The sequence below is a fragment of the Eucyclogobius newberryi genome, unplaced genomic scaffold (assembly GCF_026437365.1).
Source record: "Eucyclogobius newberryi isolate DKJ021-1_F unplaced genomic scaffold, fEucNew1.0.hap1 SCAF_20, whole genome shotgun sequence".
NCBI lineage: Eukaryota > Metazoa > Chordata > Actinopteri > Gobiiformes > Gobiidae > Eucyclogobius > Eucyclogobius newberryi.
The window spans coordinates 30,166,713-30,179,613 of NW_027315835.1; the positions used below are offsets into that span (position 1 = coordinate 30,166,713).

Consider the following 12,901-nt stretch of genomic DNA (forward strand, 5'->3'; position numbering starts at 1 on the left):
GGCCCGTGTCAGAGCGCTGCTGCAGGCCCGCGTCAGAGCGCTGCTGCAGCCCCGCGTCAGAGCGCTGCTGCAGGCCCGCGTCAGAGCGCTGCTGCAGCCCCGCGTCAGAGCGCTGCTGCAGCCCCGCGTCAGAGCGCTGCTGCAGGCCCGTGTCAGAGCGCAGGCCCGTGTCAGAGCGCTGCTGCAGCCCCGTGTCAGAGCGCTGCTGCAGGCCCGTGTCAGAGCGCTGCTGCAGGCCCGCGTCAGAGCGCTGCTGCAGCCCCGCGTCAGAGCGCTGCTGCAGGCCCGCGTCAGAGCGCTGCTGCAGCCCCGCGTCAGAGCGCTGCTGCAGGCCCGCGTCAGAGCGCTGCTGCAGGCCCGCGTCAGAGCGCTGCTGCAGCCCCGCGTCAGAGCGCTGCTGCAGGCCCGCGTCAGAGCGCTGCTGCAGGCCCGTGTCAGAGCGCTGCTGCAGGCCCGTGTCAGAGCGCTGCTGCAGCCCCGTGTCAGAGCGCTGCTGCAGGCCCGAGTCAGAGCGCTGCTGCAGGCCCGTGTCAGAGCGCTGCTGCAGGGCCGTGTCAGAGCGCTGCTGCAGCCCCGCGTCAGAGCGCTGCTGCAGCCCCGCGTCAGAGCGCTGCTGCAGCCCCGCGTCAGAGCGCTGCTGCAGCCCCGCGTCAGAGCGCTGCTGCAGCCCCGCGTCAGAGCGCTGCTGCAGGCCCGCGTCAGAGCGCTGCTGCAGGGCCGCGTCAGAGCGCTGCTGCAGGGCCGCGTCAGAGCGCTGCTGCAGGGCCGTGTCAGAGCGCTGCTGCAGGCCCGCGTCAGAGCGCTGCTGCAGGCCCGTGTCAGAGCGCTGCTGCAGCCCCGCGTCAGAGCGCTGCTGCAGCCCCGTGTCAGAGCGCTGCTGCAGGCCGGTGTCAGAGCGCTGCTGCAGGCCCGCGTCAGAGCGCTGCTGCAGCCCCGCGTCAGAGCGCTGCTGCAGGGCCGTGTCAGAGCGCTGCTGCAGGCCCGCGTCAGAGCGCTGCTGCAGGCCCGCGTCAGAGCGCTGCTGCAGCCCCGCGTCAGAGCACTGCTGCAGGCCCGTGTCAGAGCGCAGGCCCGTGTCAGAGCGCTGCTGCAGGCCCGCGTCAGAGCGCTGCTGCAGCCCCGTGTCAGAGCGCAGGCCCGTGTCAGAGCGCTGCTGCAGCCCCGCGTCAGAGCGCTGCTGCAGCCCCGCGTCAGAGCGCTGCTGCAGCCCCGCGTCAGAGCGCTGCTGCAGGCCCGCGTCAGAGCGCTGCTGCAGGCCCGCGTCAGAGCGCTGCTGCAGGCCCGCGTCAGAGCGCTGCTGCAGGCCCGCGTCAGAGCGCTGCTGCAGGCCCGCGTCAGAGCGCTGCTGCAGGCCCGCGTCTGAGCGCTGCTGCAGCCCCGCGTCAGAGCGCTGCTGCAGCCCCGCGTCAGAGCGCTGCTGCAGCCCCGCGTCAGAGCGCTGCTGCAGGCCCGCGTCAGAGCGCTGCTGCAGCCCCGCGTGAGAGCGCTGCTGCAGCCCCGCGTCAGAGCGCTGCTGCAGGGCCGTGTCAGAGCGCTGCTGCAGGGCCGCGTCAGAGCGCTGCTGCAGCCCCGCGTCAGAGCGCTGCTGCAGGCCCGTGTCAGAGCGCTGCTGCAGGGCCGCGTCAGAGCGCTGCTGCAGCCCCGCGTCAGAGCGTTGCTGCAGGCCCGTGTCAGAGCGCTGCTGCAGGCCCGTGTCAGAGCGCTGCTGCAGGGCCGCGTCAGAGCGCTGCTGCAGCCCCGCGTCAGAGCGTTGCTGCAGGCCCGTGTCAGAGCGCTGCTGCAGGCCCGTGTCAGAGCGCTGCTGCAGCCCCGCGTCAGAGCGCTGCTGCAGGCCCGTGTCAGAGCGCTGCTGCAGGCCCGCGTCAGAGCGCTGCTGCAGCCCCGCGTCAGAGCGCAGGCCCGCGTCAGAGCGCTGCTGCAGCCCCGCGTCAGAGCGCTGCTGCAGGGCCGTGTCAGAGCGCTGCTGCAGGGCCGTGTCAGAGCGCTGCTGCAGGCCCGTGTCAGAGCGCAGGCCCGCGTCAGAGCGCTGCTGCAGCCCCGCGTCAGAGCGCAGGCCCGCGTCAGAGCGCTGCTGCAGGGCCGTGTCAGAGCGCTGCTGCAGGGCCGTGTCAGAGCGCTGCTGCAGGCCCGCGTGAGAGCGCTGCTGCAGGACCGCGTCAGAGCGCTGCTGCAGGCCCGTGTCAGAGCGCAGGCCCGTGTCAGAGCGCTGCTGCAGGCCCGTGTCAGAGCGCTGCTGCAGGCCCGTGTCAGAGCGCTGCTGCAGGCCTGAGGCGTGAGGAACATACCAATCAGATGTTTTCTGGAGGAGGGAGCCGGAGCGCTGGATGAGAGAGCAAGAGATGAAAAGGAAACTCCAGATTGACAGCTTTAATGACAATTGTGAGGCGGCAGTGAGAGAGCGGCGTGGGGTGAATACTTATGAGGCGAGTGGCTTCACCTTGTAGTCCATTTGCTCGGAGCAGTTGAACACGTACACCATGATGCCCAGGGCCCGGCCCAGGTCTTTGGTGGTCTCAGTTTTGCCGGTGCCAGCTGGACCGGCTGGAGCTCCACTCATGGTCAAGTGGAGAGACTGAGTTAGGGTGATGTAGCACCTGGACATGAGGGCACACACACGCACGCATTATCTTTTAATATTTCAAAACAATGGATATAGAGTTGTTCATTTCACTTTTGCAGAACCCTAACCCAAAGCCAAAAGGTTCAGATGGAATGTGAACCACGTCTGCCACGTCCTGGAGCCCTTCACATGAACATGAATGACCTTCAGCGGTGCCACGGTGTGAGGACGTAGGAGTACATACTTCAGGTGGCCCTGTGTGAAACGAGATTATTATACTATGTACTGTGGAGAGAGGAGAACCTTCCAGAAGAACCACCATCTCTGCAGCGCTGCACCATCAGCCTGTGTGGGGGAGTGTCCAGACAGAAGCCACTCCTCAGTAAAGGTCACATGACAGACTCCTGAAGGACTCTCAGACCATGAGAGACAAACATCTCTGAACACTGTGGCTATAGAAGCCTCATGTCTGGAGGAAACCAGGCATGGCTGTGAATATAATGATGTAGTATAGTATGTATTTTTTTTGAAATATATACAGTAAAAAAAAATATTATAAGTATCTGAATATCCCGTGAGTTCTCTGTCTTAAAAAAATCTGGAAATCACATTGTATGATATTTGTATTTTTTTGGTATGTTATTCCTGCTACAAAATCAATGTTAATATTTGGTACAGAAGCTTTTGAGTAGTTACAGAGGTCAAACGTCTGCCGTAGTTCTGGACCAGGTTTGTACACTCTGCAGCAGCATTTAGCCCACTTCTCCCCTGTGCAGAAAAGCCCCCAAAGCGTGATGTTTCCTCCCCCAAAGCGTGATGTTTCCTCCCCCAAAGCGTGATGTTTCCTCCCCCAAAGCATGATGTTTCCTCCCCCAAAGCATGATGTTTCCTCCCCCAAAGCGTGATGTTTCCTCCCCCAAAGCGTGATGTTTCCTCCCCCAAAGCGTGATGTTTCCTCCCCCAAAGCGTGATGTTTCCTCCCCCAAAGCGTGATGTTTCCTCCCCCAAAGCATGACGTTTCCACCCCCAAAGCGTGATGTTTCCTCCCCCAAAGCGTGATGTTTCCACCCCCAAAGCGTGATGTCTCCACCCCCAAAGTGTGATGTTTTTGCCCCAAAAGCGTGATGTTTCCTCCCCCAAAGCGTGATGTTTCCTCCCCCAAAGCATGATGTTTCCTCCCCCAAAGCGTGATGTTTCCTCCCCCAAAGCGTGATGTTTCCTCCCCCAAAGCGTGATGTTTCCTCCCCCAAAGCATGACGTTTCCACCCCCAAAGCGTGATGTTTCCTCCCCCAAAGCATGACGTTTCCACCCCCAAAGCGTGATGTCTCCACCCCCAAAGTGTGATGTTTTTGCCCCAAAAGCGTGATGTTTCCACCCCCAAAGCGTGATGTTTCCTCCCCTAAAGCATGATGTTTCCATCACATGACTTTCTCCCATGATCCTTTGGATCATCCTGATGGTCATTGGTAAACTTCAGACAGGTCCGGACATGTGCTGACTTAAGCAGGGGAACCTTCTGTGCGATGCATGATTTGAAATCATGACGGTGTAGTGCGTCACCATAGTAACTTTGAGACTGTGGTACCAGCTCTCTTCAGGTCATTGACCTGCTCCTTCTGCAGCCCTTTCCAGCCTTGTGGAGGTCTACAGTTCAGTCTCTGGGGTCTTCTGACAGCTCTTTGGTCTTGCCCATGGCAGTGGGTGGAGTCTTTATGCAGCTAACGAGCTCAAACAGGTGCTAATAATTTAGATGACTGTGGAGCAGAGGTGGACTTTTGAAGGCAGACTCACAGGTCTTTTAGAGCCACAATTCCTGCTGATTGGCAGCCATTCAAATACAAAGGTTTTAAATACTAAAATACCAATACATTATTTAGAAATCATACACAGTGATTTCTGGATTCTGTCTCTGTGTCACAGTTTTTTTTTAGCTTTCGTGAAAAATGTTTGCTCAGTCAAAAATATGTGTGCGGTGATTTTTATTCACACCCAGTCCCAACAAAGTGTTTACAGGATCCAAACACTCACAACAGCGACAGTAACAGGGTCTCCTCAGCTCTCTCCCTCAACAATGAGCAGAGCTCCTTTTTAAACCCTTAACCACTCCCTTAGCCCCTCCCCTGGGCAAACCAATTAACCAATGATAGGGGTTAAACACAAAAATGGCATAAATCAAGACAAACCCCCAAAATCATATTGTCCCTTAAAATGAAGTCTCCATAACGCTACACATGGCTCAGACATTAATAACATATACAACAATAATACAGAACAAAAACACACATTTCAATCGAAATGGTCGAGTCCTGAGGTCACGTGACCAGACCAAGCACGGCAACTAGCGCTTTAAAACTGCGCCTCGGCAGTGTCTCTGGTTGGCCCACCGGAGGCAGCGACAGCAGCAGCAGGTGAGGGTGGTGTGAGGGTGGTGCATAGGTGCAGAGTGTGGACCCTCCAACGCTCTACATGGGAAAAGTGTCCCGGCAGTGGAGAAACAGTTCAGGGAAGTGAAGAATCATGATTCAACTGGGCGCTCTGCAAATGCAAAGAGCGCTCCAAGCGCTGCGCTCTCGGCCCGTGAGAACCGGCAACACACGCCGGGGAGAAGAAATGACGGGGCGCTTAGGATGCACCGTCACACTGACAGGGGAAACGCACCGTCACACTGACAGGGGAAATGCACCTACAATGAACGTTTCAGACCCTCCATCATTTCTATGTGGAAGAACTTGCAAAATCGCAAGGCGTTCAAATACTTACTTTCCTCACTGTACATTTGCAAATAATTCCAACAACCCTCTTTCATGTTGTCATTAAGGGTATTATTTGTACAATTTTGAGGCAAATAATGAATTTAATACAATTTGGAATGATGGTGTAACATAACAAAATGCGGCACAATGAATGCAAAGCGCCCACGTATGTGGCTCAGTATTCCACTGTCTGAGACAAAGCATCAGTCACCGGTCGTGTGGGCAACGAGGCACCAAACCTCAGCTCCACGGGGAGAGCCGCAGTGAGGGCCCCCAGCCGGTGAGGGCCCGCTCTAGCCTGATCTAGCCCCGCTGAGCCAGAGGCAGCGCGGTATGTCAGCAGCCTCGTGATCACTGTTCTCTGACTGCTCGTCTATAAAAGCAGTAAACAAACTCTCCACGGTCTCTTGCCCAGAGCCTCTCGGCTTTGGCTCTGCTGCCCTGGCGCTCAGGCCCACAGTCTGTGCCGCTCTGACACCGGGAAGTGATGAGCTCCACTGGGCATGTGCCACGGGTCTTTAAAACATAAACAAGTGCATCTTTAATGAAACATAAGTCTTATCTGAGCAACATAACCTCTGTAGAGAAATGACCTGCCCAGAGCAGTGGAAGTCCCACCCTCTGATTTTGACAGATTATTTCAATTCTTTGCACTGAAGTTAAATATAAAATTAAATTGTAAAGTAATGAATTATATGTATATGTTTAACAATTATCTAAATGAATTAACTTGTATCTTTAAATTATTAATTGAAACATTAAATAATTGTATTGTCCATCTATGTATTTGTGGCACTATTTTATTTAATCAGACAGTAAAATGGTTGCCCCACATAGTTGTTGAAATAGGATTAACGAAAGTTACGGATGTAACTACGGTTCTGGATGACCGCCAGAAGCGGTGCCTTAAAGGTCCCATATCATGTAAAATTGACTTTTCAGAGTATTTAACTTTAATTTAATTTTTGATTGATTCCTGCAGTCTTTAGCGAGAGTACAGTCTATATCCTTCTCCTCGGCTCCGCAGACGGACGGGGCCTACTCACAGGGACGTGTCATCCCACAGGGACGTGTCATCCCGCAGGGACACGTCATCCCACAGGGACGTGTCATCCCACAGGGACGTGTCATCCCGCAGGGACACGTCATCCCACAGGGACGTGTCATCCCGCAGGGACACGTCATCCCACAGGGAAGTGTCATCCCACAGGGACGTGTCATCCCGCAGGGACACGTCATCCCACAGGGAAGTGTCATCCCACAGGGACGTGTCATCCCGCAGGGACACGTCATCCCACAGGGAAGTGTCATCCCACAGGGACGTGTCATCCCACAGGGACGTGTCATCCCGCAGGGACACGTCATCCCACAGGGACGTGTCATCCCGCAGGGACACGTCATCCCACAGGGAAGTGTCATCCCACAGGGACGTGTCATCCCGCAGGGACACGTCATCCCACAGGGAAGTGTCATCCCACAGGGACGTGTCATCCCGCAGGGACACGTCATCCCACAGGGAAGTGTCATCCCACAGGGACGTGTCATCCCGCAGGGACACGTCATCCCACAGGGAAGTGTCATCCCACAGGGACGTGTCATCCCGCAGGGACACGTCATCCCACAGGGAAGTGTCATCCCACAGGGACGTGTCATCCCGCAGGGACACGTCATCCCACAGGGAAGTGTCATCCCACAGGGACGTGTCATCCCGCAGGGACACGTCATCCCACAGGGAAGTGTCATCCCACAGGGACGTGTCATCCCACAGGGACGTGTCATCCCGCAGGGACACGTCATCCCACAGGGACGTGTCATCCCGCAGGGACACGTCATCCCACAGGGAAGTGTCATCCCACAGGGACGTGTCATCCCGCAGGGACACGTCATCCCACAGGGAAGTGTCATCCCACAGGGACGTGTCATCCCGCAGGGACACGTCATCCCACAGGGAAGTGTCATCCCACAGGGACGTGTCATCCCGCAGGGACACGTCATCCCACAGGGAAGTGTCATCCCACAGGGACGTGTCATCCCGCAGGGACACGTCATCCCACAGGGAAGTGTCATCCCACAGGGACGTGTCATCCCACAGGGACGTGTCATCCCGCAGGGACACGTCATCCCACAGGGAAGTGTCTTCCCGCGGCACACTTCCCTCTTTCAGCCCCTCCTCCAGGAAGCACTCTGTACTCGTGACACGCACCCCTCCCCCAGAGGAACCGCGGCTATTTAGCCACAGCTTCAAACGCTATTTATTTTGTTTCCGCTGTGTCATGCGCTGTGTAGTGGCACACGCCTCGGCCTCTGTTTACATTCCCACCATCTCAATGCATGGCTATGTCACGGGGTGGGCGGGGAACACGCGCTATCGCTGAGACTACGTCATGGGGTGGGCGGGGGAGGCAGCAACGCAGATTCCGAGGGACTGACCGCACTGATCGTAGTAACATCCGTAACTTTCGTTTCATTTCATCCCTTCTGACCACCAGAGGCGGAGCCTTAAGCACTGGATGACACATAAACAATTTCCCGAGGGATCCCATTGGACAAAACAAAATGTGAGATAAAACACGCTGAGAAAGGGTGCAGTCTCAGGATCCCCTCTAGTGGATTGGGGACTGCCACATTGATTCTATTGAATCGGGCAAATATAGGCAAATTGCATCCAGGGGCCCTCCGCTCATGGCCGCCCAGCAGGTGGACGGGCTTCTGGTAGAGTGGCATTTCACACCCTCTGGAGGCTGGCGCTTCTGAGAAACATTAAGCCAGCTCAACGGCCTCGACCGCCCATCGGGCAAGGCGCTGTTTAGAAAGCGCTTGACCTTTTCTTGGACCATCATAGCACACAAAGAGGCAATCACAGGTGTTGTGGCTCTTATGTACACCTCCAGGGCCCGGACCGGGCAGAGTGTGTTACCAGGGGCCCCAGTGTCAAACCATGCAAGTTGGAGGGGCTGAGTGCTATTTGAAGAAAACACCTTTGGAAGGAAAGAGGCATCTGGCCAATGAGTGACTCCCTAGCCCTCAGCATTCCACCTGCAGCAGGACAAATAGACGAGGCCTGTAGTTCACGACCCGCTGACCTGAAGCCATAGCCAGGAGAAAGGCGGTCTTAAACTAAATCCATTTAAGATCTACCTGACTTCGTTTGAACCGTTGGATCAGGTTTGTAGTGCGTCCAATACCAGTGACAAATCCCAAGATGGGGCCACACGGCGTCTAGGAGGGTGAAGCCGCCATGGCCCCTTCAAGAAAAGTGAAATGTTCCTGTCACTGTTTCAGGAGTTCCTGTAAGAACACCAGAATGGTGGACATCCATAGGGGACAGTGAGTCGCCTCCATGGACGCAAATTGGTCAACCTCTGCCCTCCCGAACATTCCCCAAATGTTGTTTACCACTTCTGGGTGAAGTCTCCACTCCCCAGGCAGTGGACACGGACGGAATAGAAAATCCGCCACCACATTCCGTGGGCCGGGAATGTATGGCTCAAAGTCTATCAGTCTATCAGTACGGGCCAACGTACTGAGAACCAGACGCAGGCGGGCCGCCACGCTGAGGGGTCCGTCTGCAGCCTCAGTCTCTGCAGTGTCTGAGGTTTCTGTCTGCAGAGACCGACCAACTGGCTCCTAGTACAGCTAGTCTGGGCAGTGCGTTCTAACACCTCAAGCACTGCCGCTCAATAGAGTTCTCCTGGGACAACTGGAATGCTCCTTAACCTCTTACACGGTTCCGTGAGGGGAGACTGGGCCAACCACACCTGTCGGCGAGCCTGGGTCAAAGGGGACAACACCCAGCTCCCCCAGAGACGCATCAAGCATTCCTTGTGTTGGTACATCCACATTTGACTTCTCCAGTGCAGTGGAAAGACCAAGCAACAGGTGGGAAAAGGAGTTCACCATCCTACCCATTCACGCCCCCGCATTGTATGCCCGGCTCAAAATTTGTCAGTGATACGACTTTGCAGACTGAGGCACCTCGGGTTTGCCCTAAGGCCCTCCTCCGGAGAGACAATCAGCATGGCAAAAGCCGGCTCGACAGGCAGCATATGGCCCAGGCCAAACTGGGGGGTATCTTGCATGCACGGCAAGGCCCTCCCATCTGACGTCAAGAGCGATAATGCCTTGGCATCAGTCCAGCAAGCGTGCAGCTCTCTGACGTACTCCTGTGAGGGCGGTACAACGATGGAGGCGACAGTCTCTTGCCGCACGTCCAACCGCAAGTGGCTAAGTGCGGAACGAATGACAGAGAGGGGCACATCGTCATCCCTGTCCAGGCGGCCCGTGGATGCATGGGAGCCTGTTTCTGAGGCCCGGGACTGCTAATTCAGGTCGTCATATTGAAAATGCGTATCGGATGCAGCCAACGAAATGGCTCTGCAGGCCAGTGTCTTGAGCATTTTGAATTCGAATGTCAACTGTAGCACCGGACGCTAACCAGGTGTGTGCCTGTTACAAAACCAGGTCAGGCCGTGAACCCCTCGCCTTTTTTTTAACAGGGACAATGGAGGCTATGCCTAGCCGAACCAGGTCAACCCGAAGACGCTGCTAGTGGTTCAAAACTGCGTGTTAGCTTAATGAAACGCAACAACTCGTTCGGGCAGAGAACGCCACTACAGACTATCAACAAAAAACGCTGAAGCAGGGCTAACGCAACTGCTCAGGACAGTGGGAATAAACAAAAGCGATCGCTCGAGCCAAATACTGCAGTAGCACAAAATAAACGGAGAAGGAACGAAACCAGCTGCTCAAAAACTACAGAACGACAAAAAGATTGCTAGAGTAGCTCTGAAACAATCAGTAATTAATCTACTTAACCGGCGGTGTAGTCGGCTACATCCACCTAGCTGTAGAATGCTAGTGCTATCACAGCCTCTGAGGGGCGAGAGTACTCGTAAGTCGCGGGGCTAACCAGTAAACCAGCAGGTAGCAAACAATTCCACGATTTTCCGCTTACAACTCGACAAACCTGCACGCGAGATAAAGAAAAGGGATTGAGTTCTCGGTGTCACGTGACTATATAGCTTCACGTGGGTCACAGAGAGCTTACTTTGTTGTCATTAGATTCTCGACCTGCACATGTGCAAAATATGATAATTCAGTGCTTAAGGCACCGCCTCTGGCGGTCAGAAGGGATGAAATAGAACCACAAGAACCGTTACTTCCGGCGCCGGTGGAGCTGGCTGCTACGTTACGACGCCCCCCACTCTCTTTCCGAACTTTTCCTTACTTCCTCTGCCCTTTTCATTTTATTTTTTGTAAATATTGTACATACATCCACTTGCCGGATGTGTACAAACCGCCGCGCTGGATACGCGTTGATTTGGACTTATTTGGCTGGATTATTGTGTTTTTTCTTCTCGTCGCGGCATGTGTGTGGGACCCGCGCCCCCTCCCCCGGCGTGTCTACTCTATGGAGCAGTTCCTCTATGGAGCGGCTCCTCTATGGAGCGGCTCCTCTATTGAGTGGCTCCTGTCTGGAGCGGCTCCTCTATGGAGCGGCTCCTCTATGGAGCAGTTCCTCTATGGAGTGGCTCATCTATGGAGCAGTTCCTCTCTGGAGCGGCTCCTCTCTGGAGCGGGTCCTCGCGCTGCGCGGCACCGGAGCCGCGTCTCTTTTTCCCGGGAGAAAGCACACCATCCCGGGAGAGATTTTGAGAAAGACACGGAGGGGCAGGCGCACTGGTGCCAAACTAAGGGAGAAGAAGAGCCGCTTCAGACCCGCGGTACCGAGGGTCGTCATGGGAAACGTGCGGTCCCTTCAAAATAAGACAGCAGAGCTGGCGACTCTCACAGAGTACGAACGGGATTACAGAGACTGTAGCATCATTTTGCTCACAGAGACCTGGCTAACCCCAGAAATCCCGGATCATACTGTGGCTTTGGACCATTTTCACCTCCTGCGCAGACAGAACAAAGGAGAGCGGAAAGAGAAGAGGAGGAGGCCTCGCGATGTTTGTGCATGAGAAGTGGTGTCGAGCAAACCAAGTCACAGTCAGAGAACAACTATGTAACAGAGACATTGAACTGTTAGCCGTTAGCATGAGGCCATATTATCTGCCCCGGGAGTTCTCACATGTTATTGTAATAGCAGTGTACGTAGCCCCGTCTGCTAACGCTGAAAATGCCTATGAAGCATGTTCTCCATCACGAGCAGATGCAGAACAAACACCCGCAGGCTCTCTTCCTCATCTCTGGTGACTTTAACCACGCTTCTCCCTCTTCTGTCCTGCCAACATTCACCCAGTATGTTACCTGTCCCACCAGAGACAATAAAACATTGGATTTATTCTTTGCCAACACCAAGGAGGCTTATTCTTCTTCGCCCCTCCCTCCCCTGGGCAGCTCGGACCACAATTTTGTACATCTGAGGCCTGTGTATGAACCCATCGTGCGCAGGCAGCCTGTGGTGTCCCGTGTGGTGAGGATGTGGTCTGCTGAGAGCGAGGAGGCTCTGAGGGACTGCTTCAGCACCACTGTCTGGACTGAGCTTTATGACCCACATGGGGAGGACATCAACACCATCACAGAGTGCATCACGGACTACATCAACTTTTGTTTTGAGAACATTGTTCCCTCTCGGACGGTGTTTTCCTAAAAAACAAGCCGTGGATTAACCGTGAACTGAAGGCTCTGCTGAAGGAGAAGAAGAGCCTTCAGGTCAGGGAACAAGGAGGAGCTGAGGACTGTGCAGAAGGAGCTGAGGAGGAAGATCAGGCAGGAGGAGGCTGCAAGAGGAGGAGCAGCTGCAGCAAAAGAAAATTCAGGGAGTGTGGAGAAGCCTGAAAACCATTTCAGGCTTCAAACCCCCCCTGCCTAGACAGAGGGAGACCTACAGTGGGTGAACGATTTAAATACTCACTTCTTGAGATTTGATCAATCACCCACCCCTCCCCCTGTACAGCTGCATGCTCCCTCTTCCACAGCCGGACAATGGCCTACACCCGTTCCCCTTCACACCTCTGCTCCGGACCATCAGCTCCCCACTTCACCTGGACTCACCCATCCCCCCAGCACACAGTCCCCCTGCCATCCACTGACTGTCACAGCAGCAGAGGTGAGGAGTGAGCTTAAGAGGATTAAAGTGAGGAAGGCAGCGGGACCTGACGGCATCAGCCCCAGGCTCCTTAAGTCCTGCAGATGAACTGTGTGGAGTTATGGAGCATGTCTTCAACATGAGCCTGAAGCTGAGGGTGGTACCACAGGTCTGAAGACCTCCTGTCTGGTACCTGTGCCTGAGACACCGCGCGCCAAAGACTTCAACAGCTTCAGGCCGGTGGCTCTCACGTCCCACCTGATGAAGACACTGGAGCTGGTCCTGGACCACCTCCGCTCCACCGTGAGCTCAGCCATGGACCCACTGCAGTTTGTATACGTCCTGGCATCGGAGTGGAGGATGCCGTCATCTCCTGCTGCACCGCTCTCTCTCTCACCTGGAAAAGCCTGGCAGCTCTGTGAGGATCCTGTTCTTCGATCTTTCCAGCGCCTTCAACACCATCAGCTCCTGAGGGACAAGCTGGAGACGGCTGGTGTGGAGTACGACCTGCAGAGTGGATCCTGGACTACCTCACAGACCGACCCCAGTTTGTG

The 12,901-nt window shown here is 55.5% G+C and overlaps 1 protein-coding gene across 1 annotated transcript in view; it reads right to left on the bottom strand.

The window, feature by feature from the left end:
• dnah9 (dynein, axonemal, heavy chain 9) overlaps positions 1-12,901 on the bottom strand; it is a 649,263-nt gene that overhangs the window by 436,641 nt on the left and 199,721 nt on the right. The window contains exon 33 of the mRNA XM_072455799.1: positions 2,438-2,594. Coding sequence (XP_072311900.1) covers positions 2,438-2,594 — 157 coding nt within the window. The remainder of the gene's footprint in view (positions 1-2,437; positions 2,595-12,901) is intronic.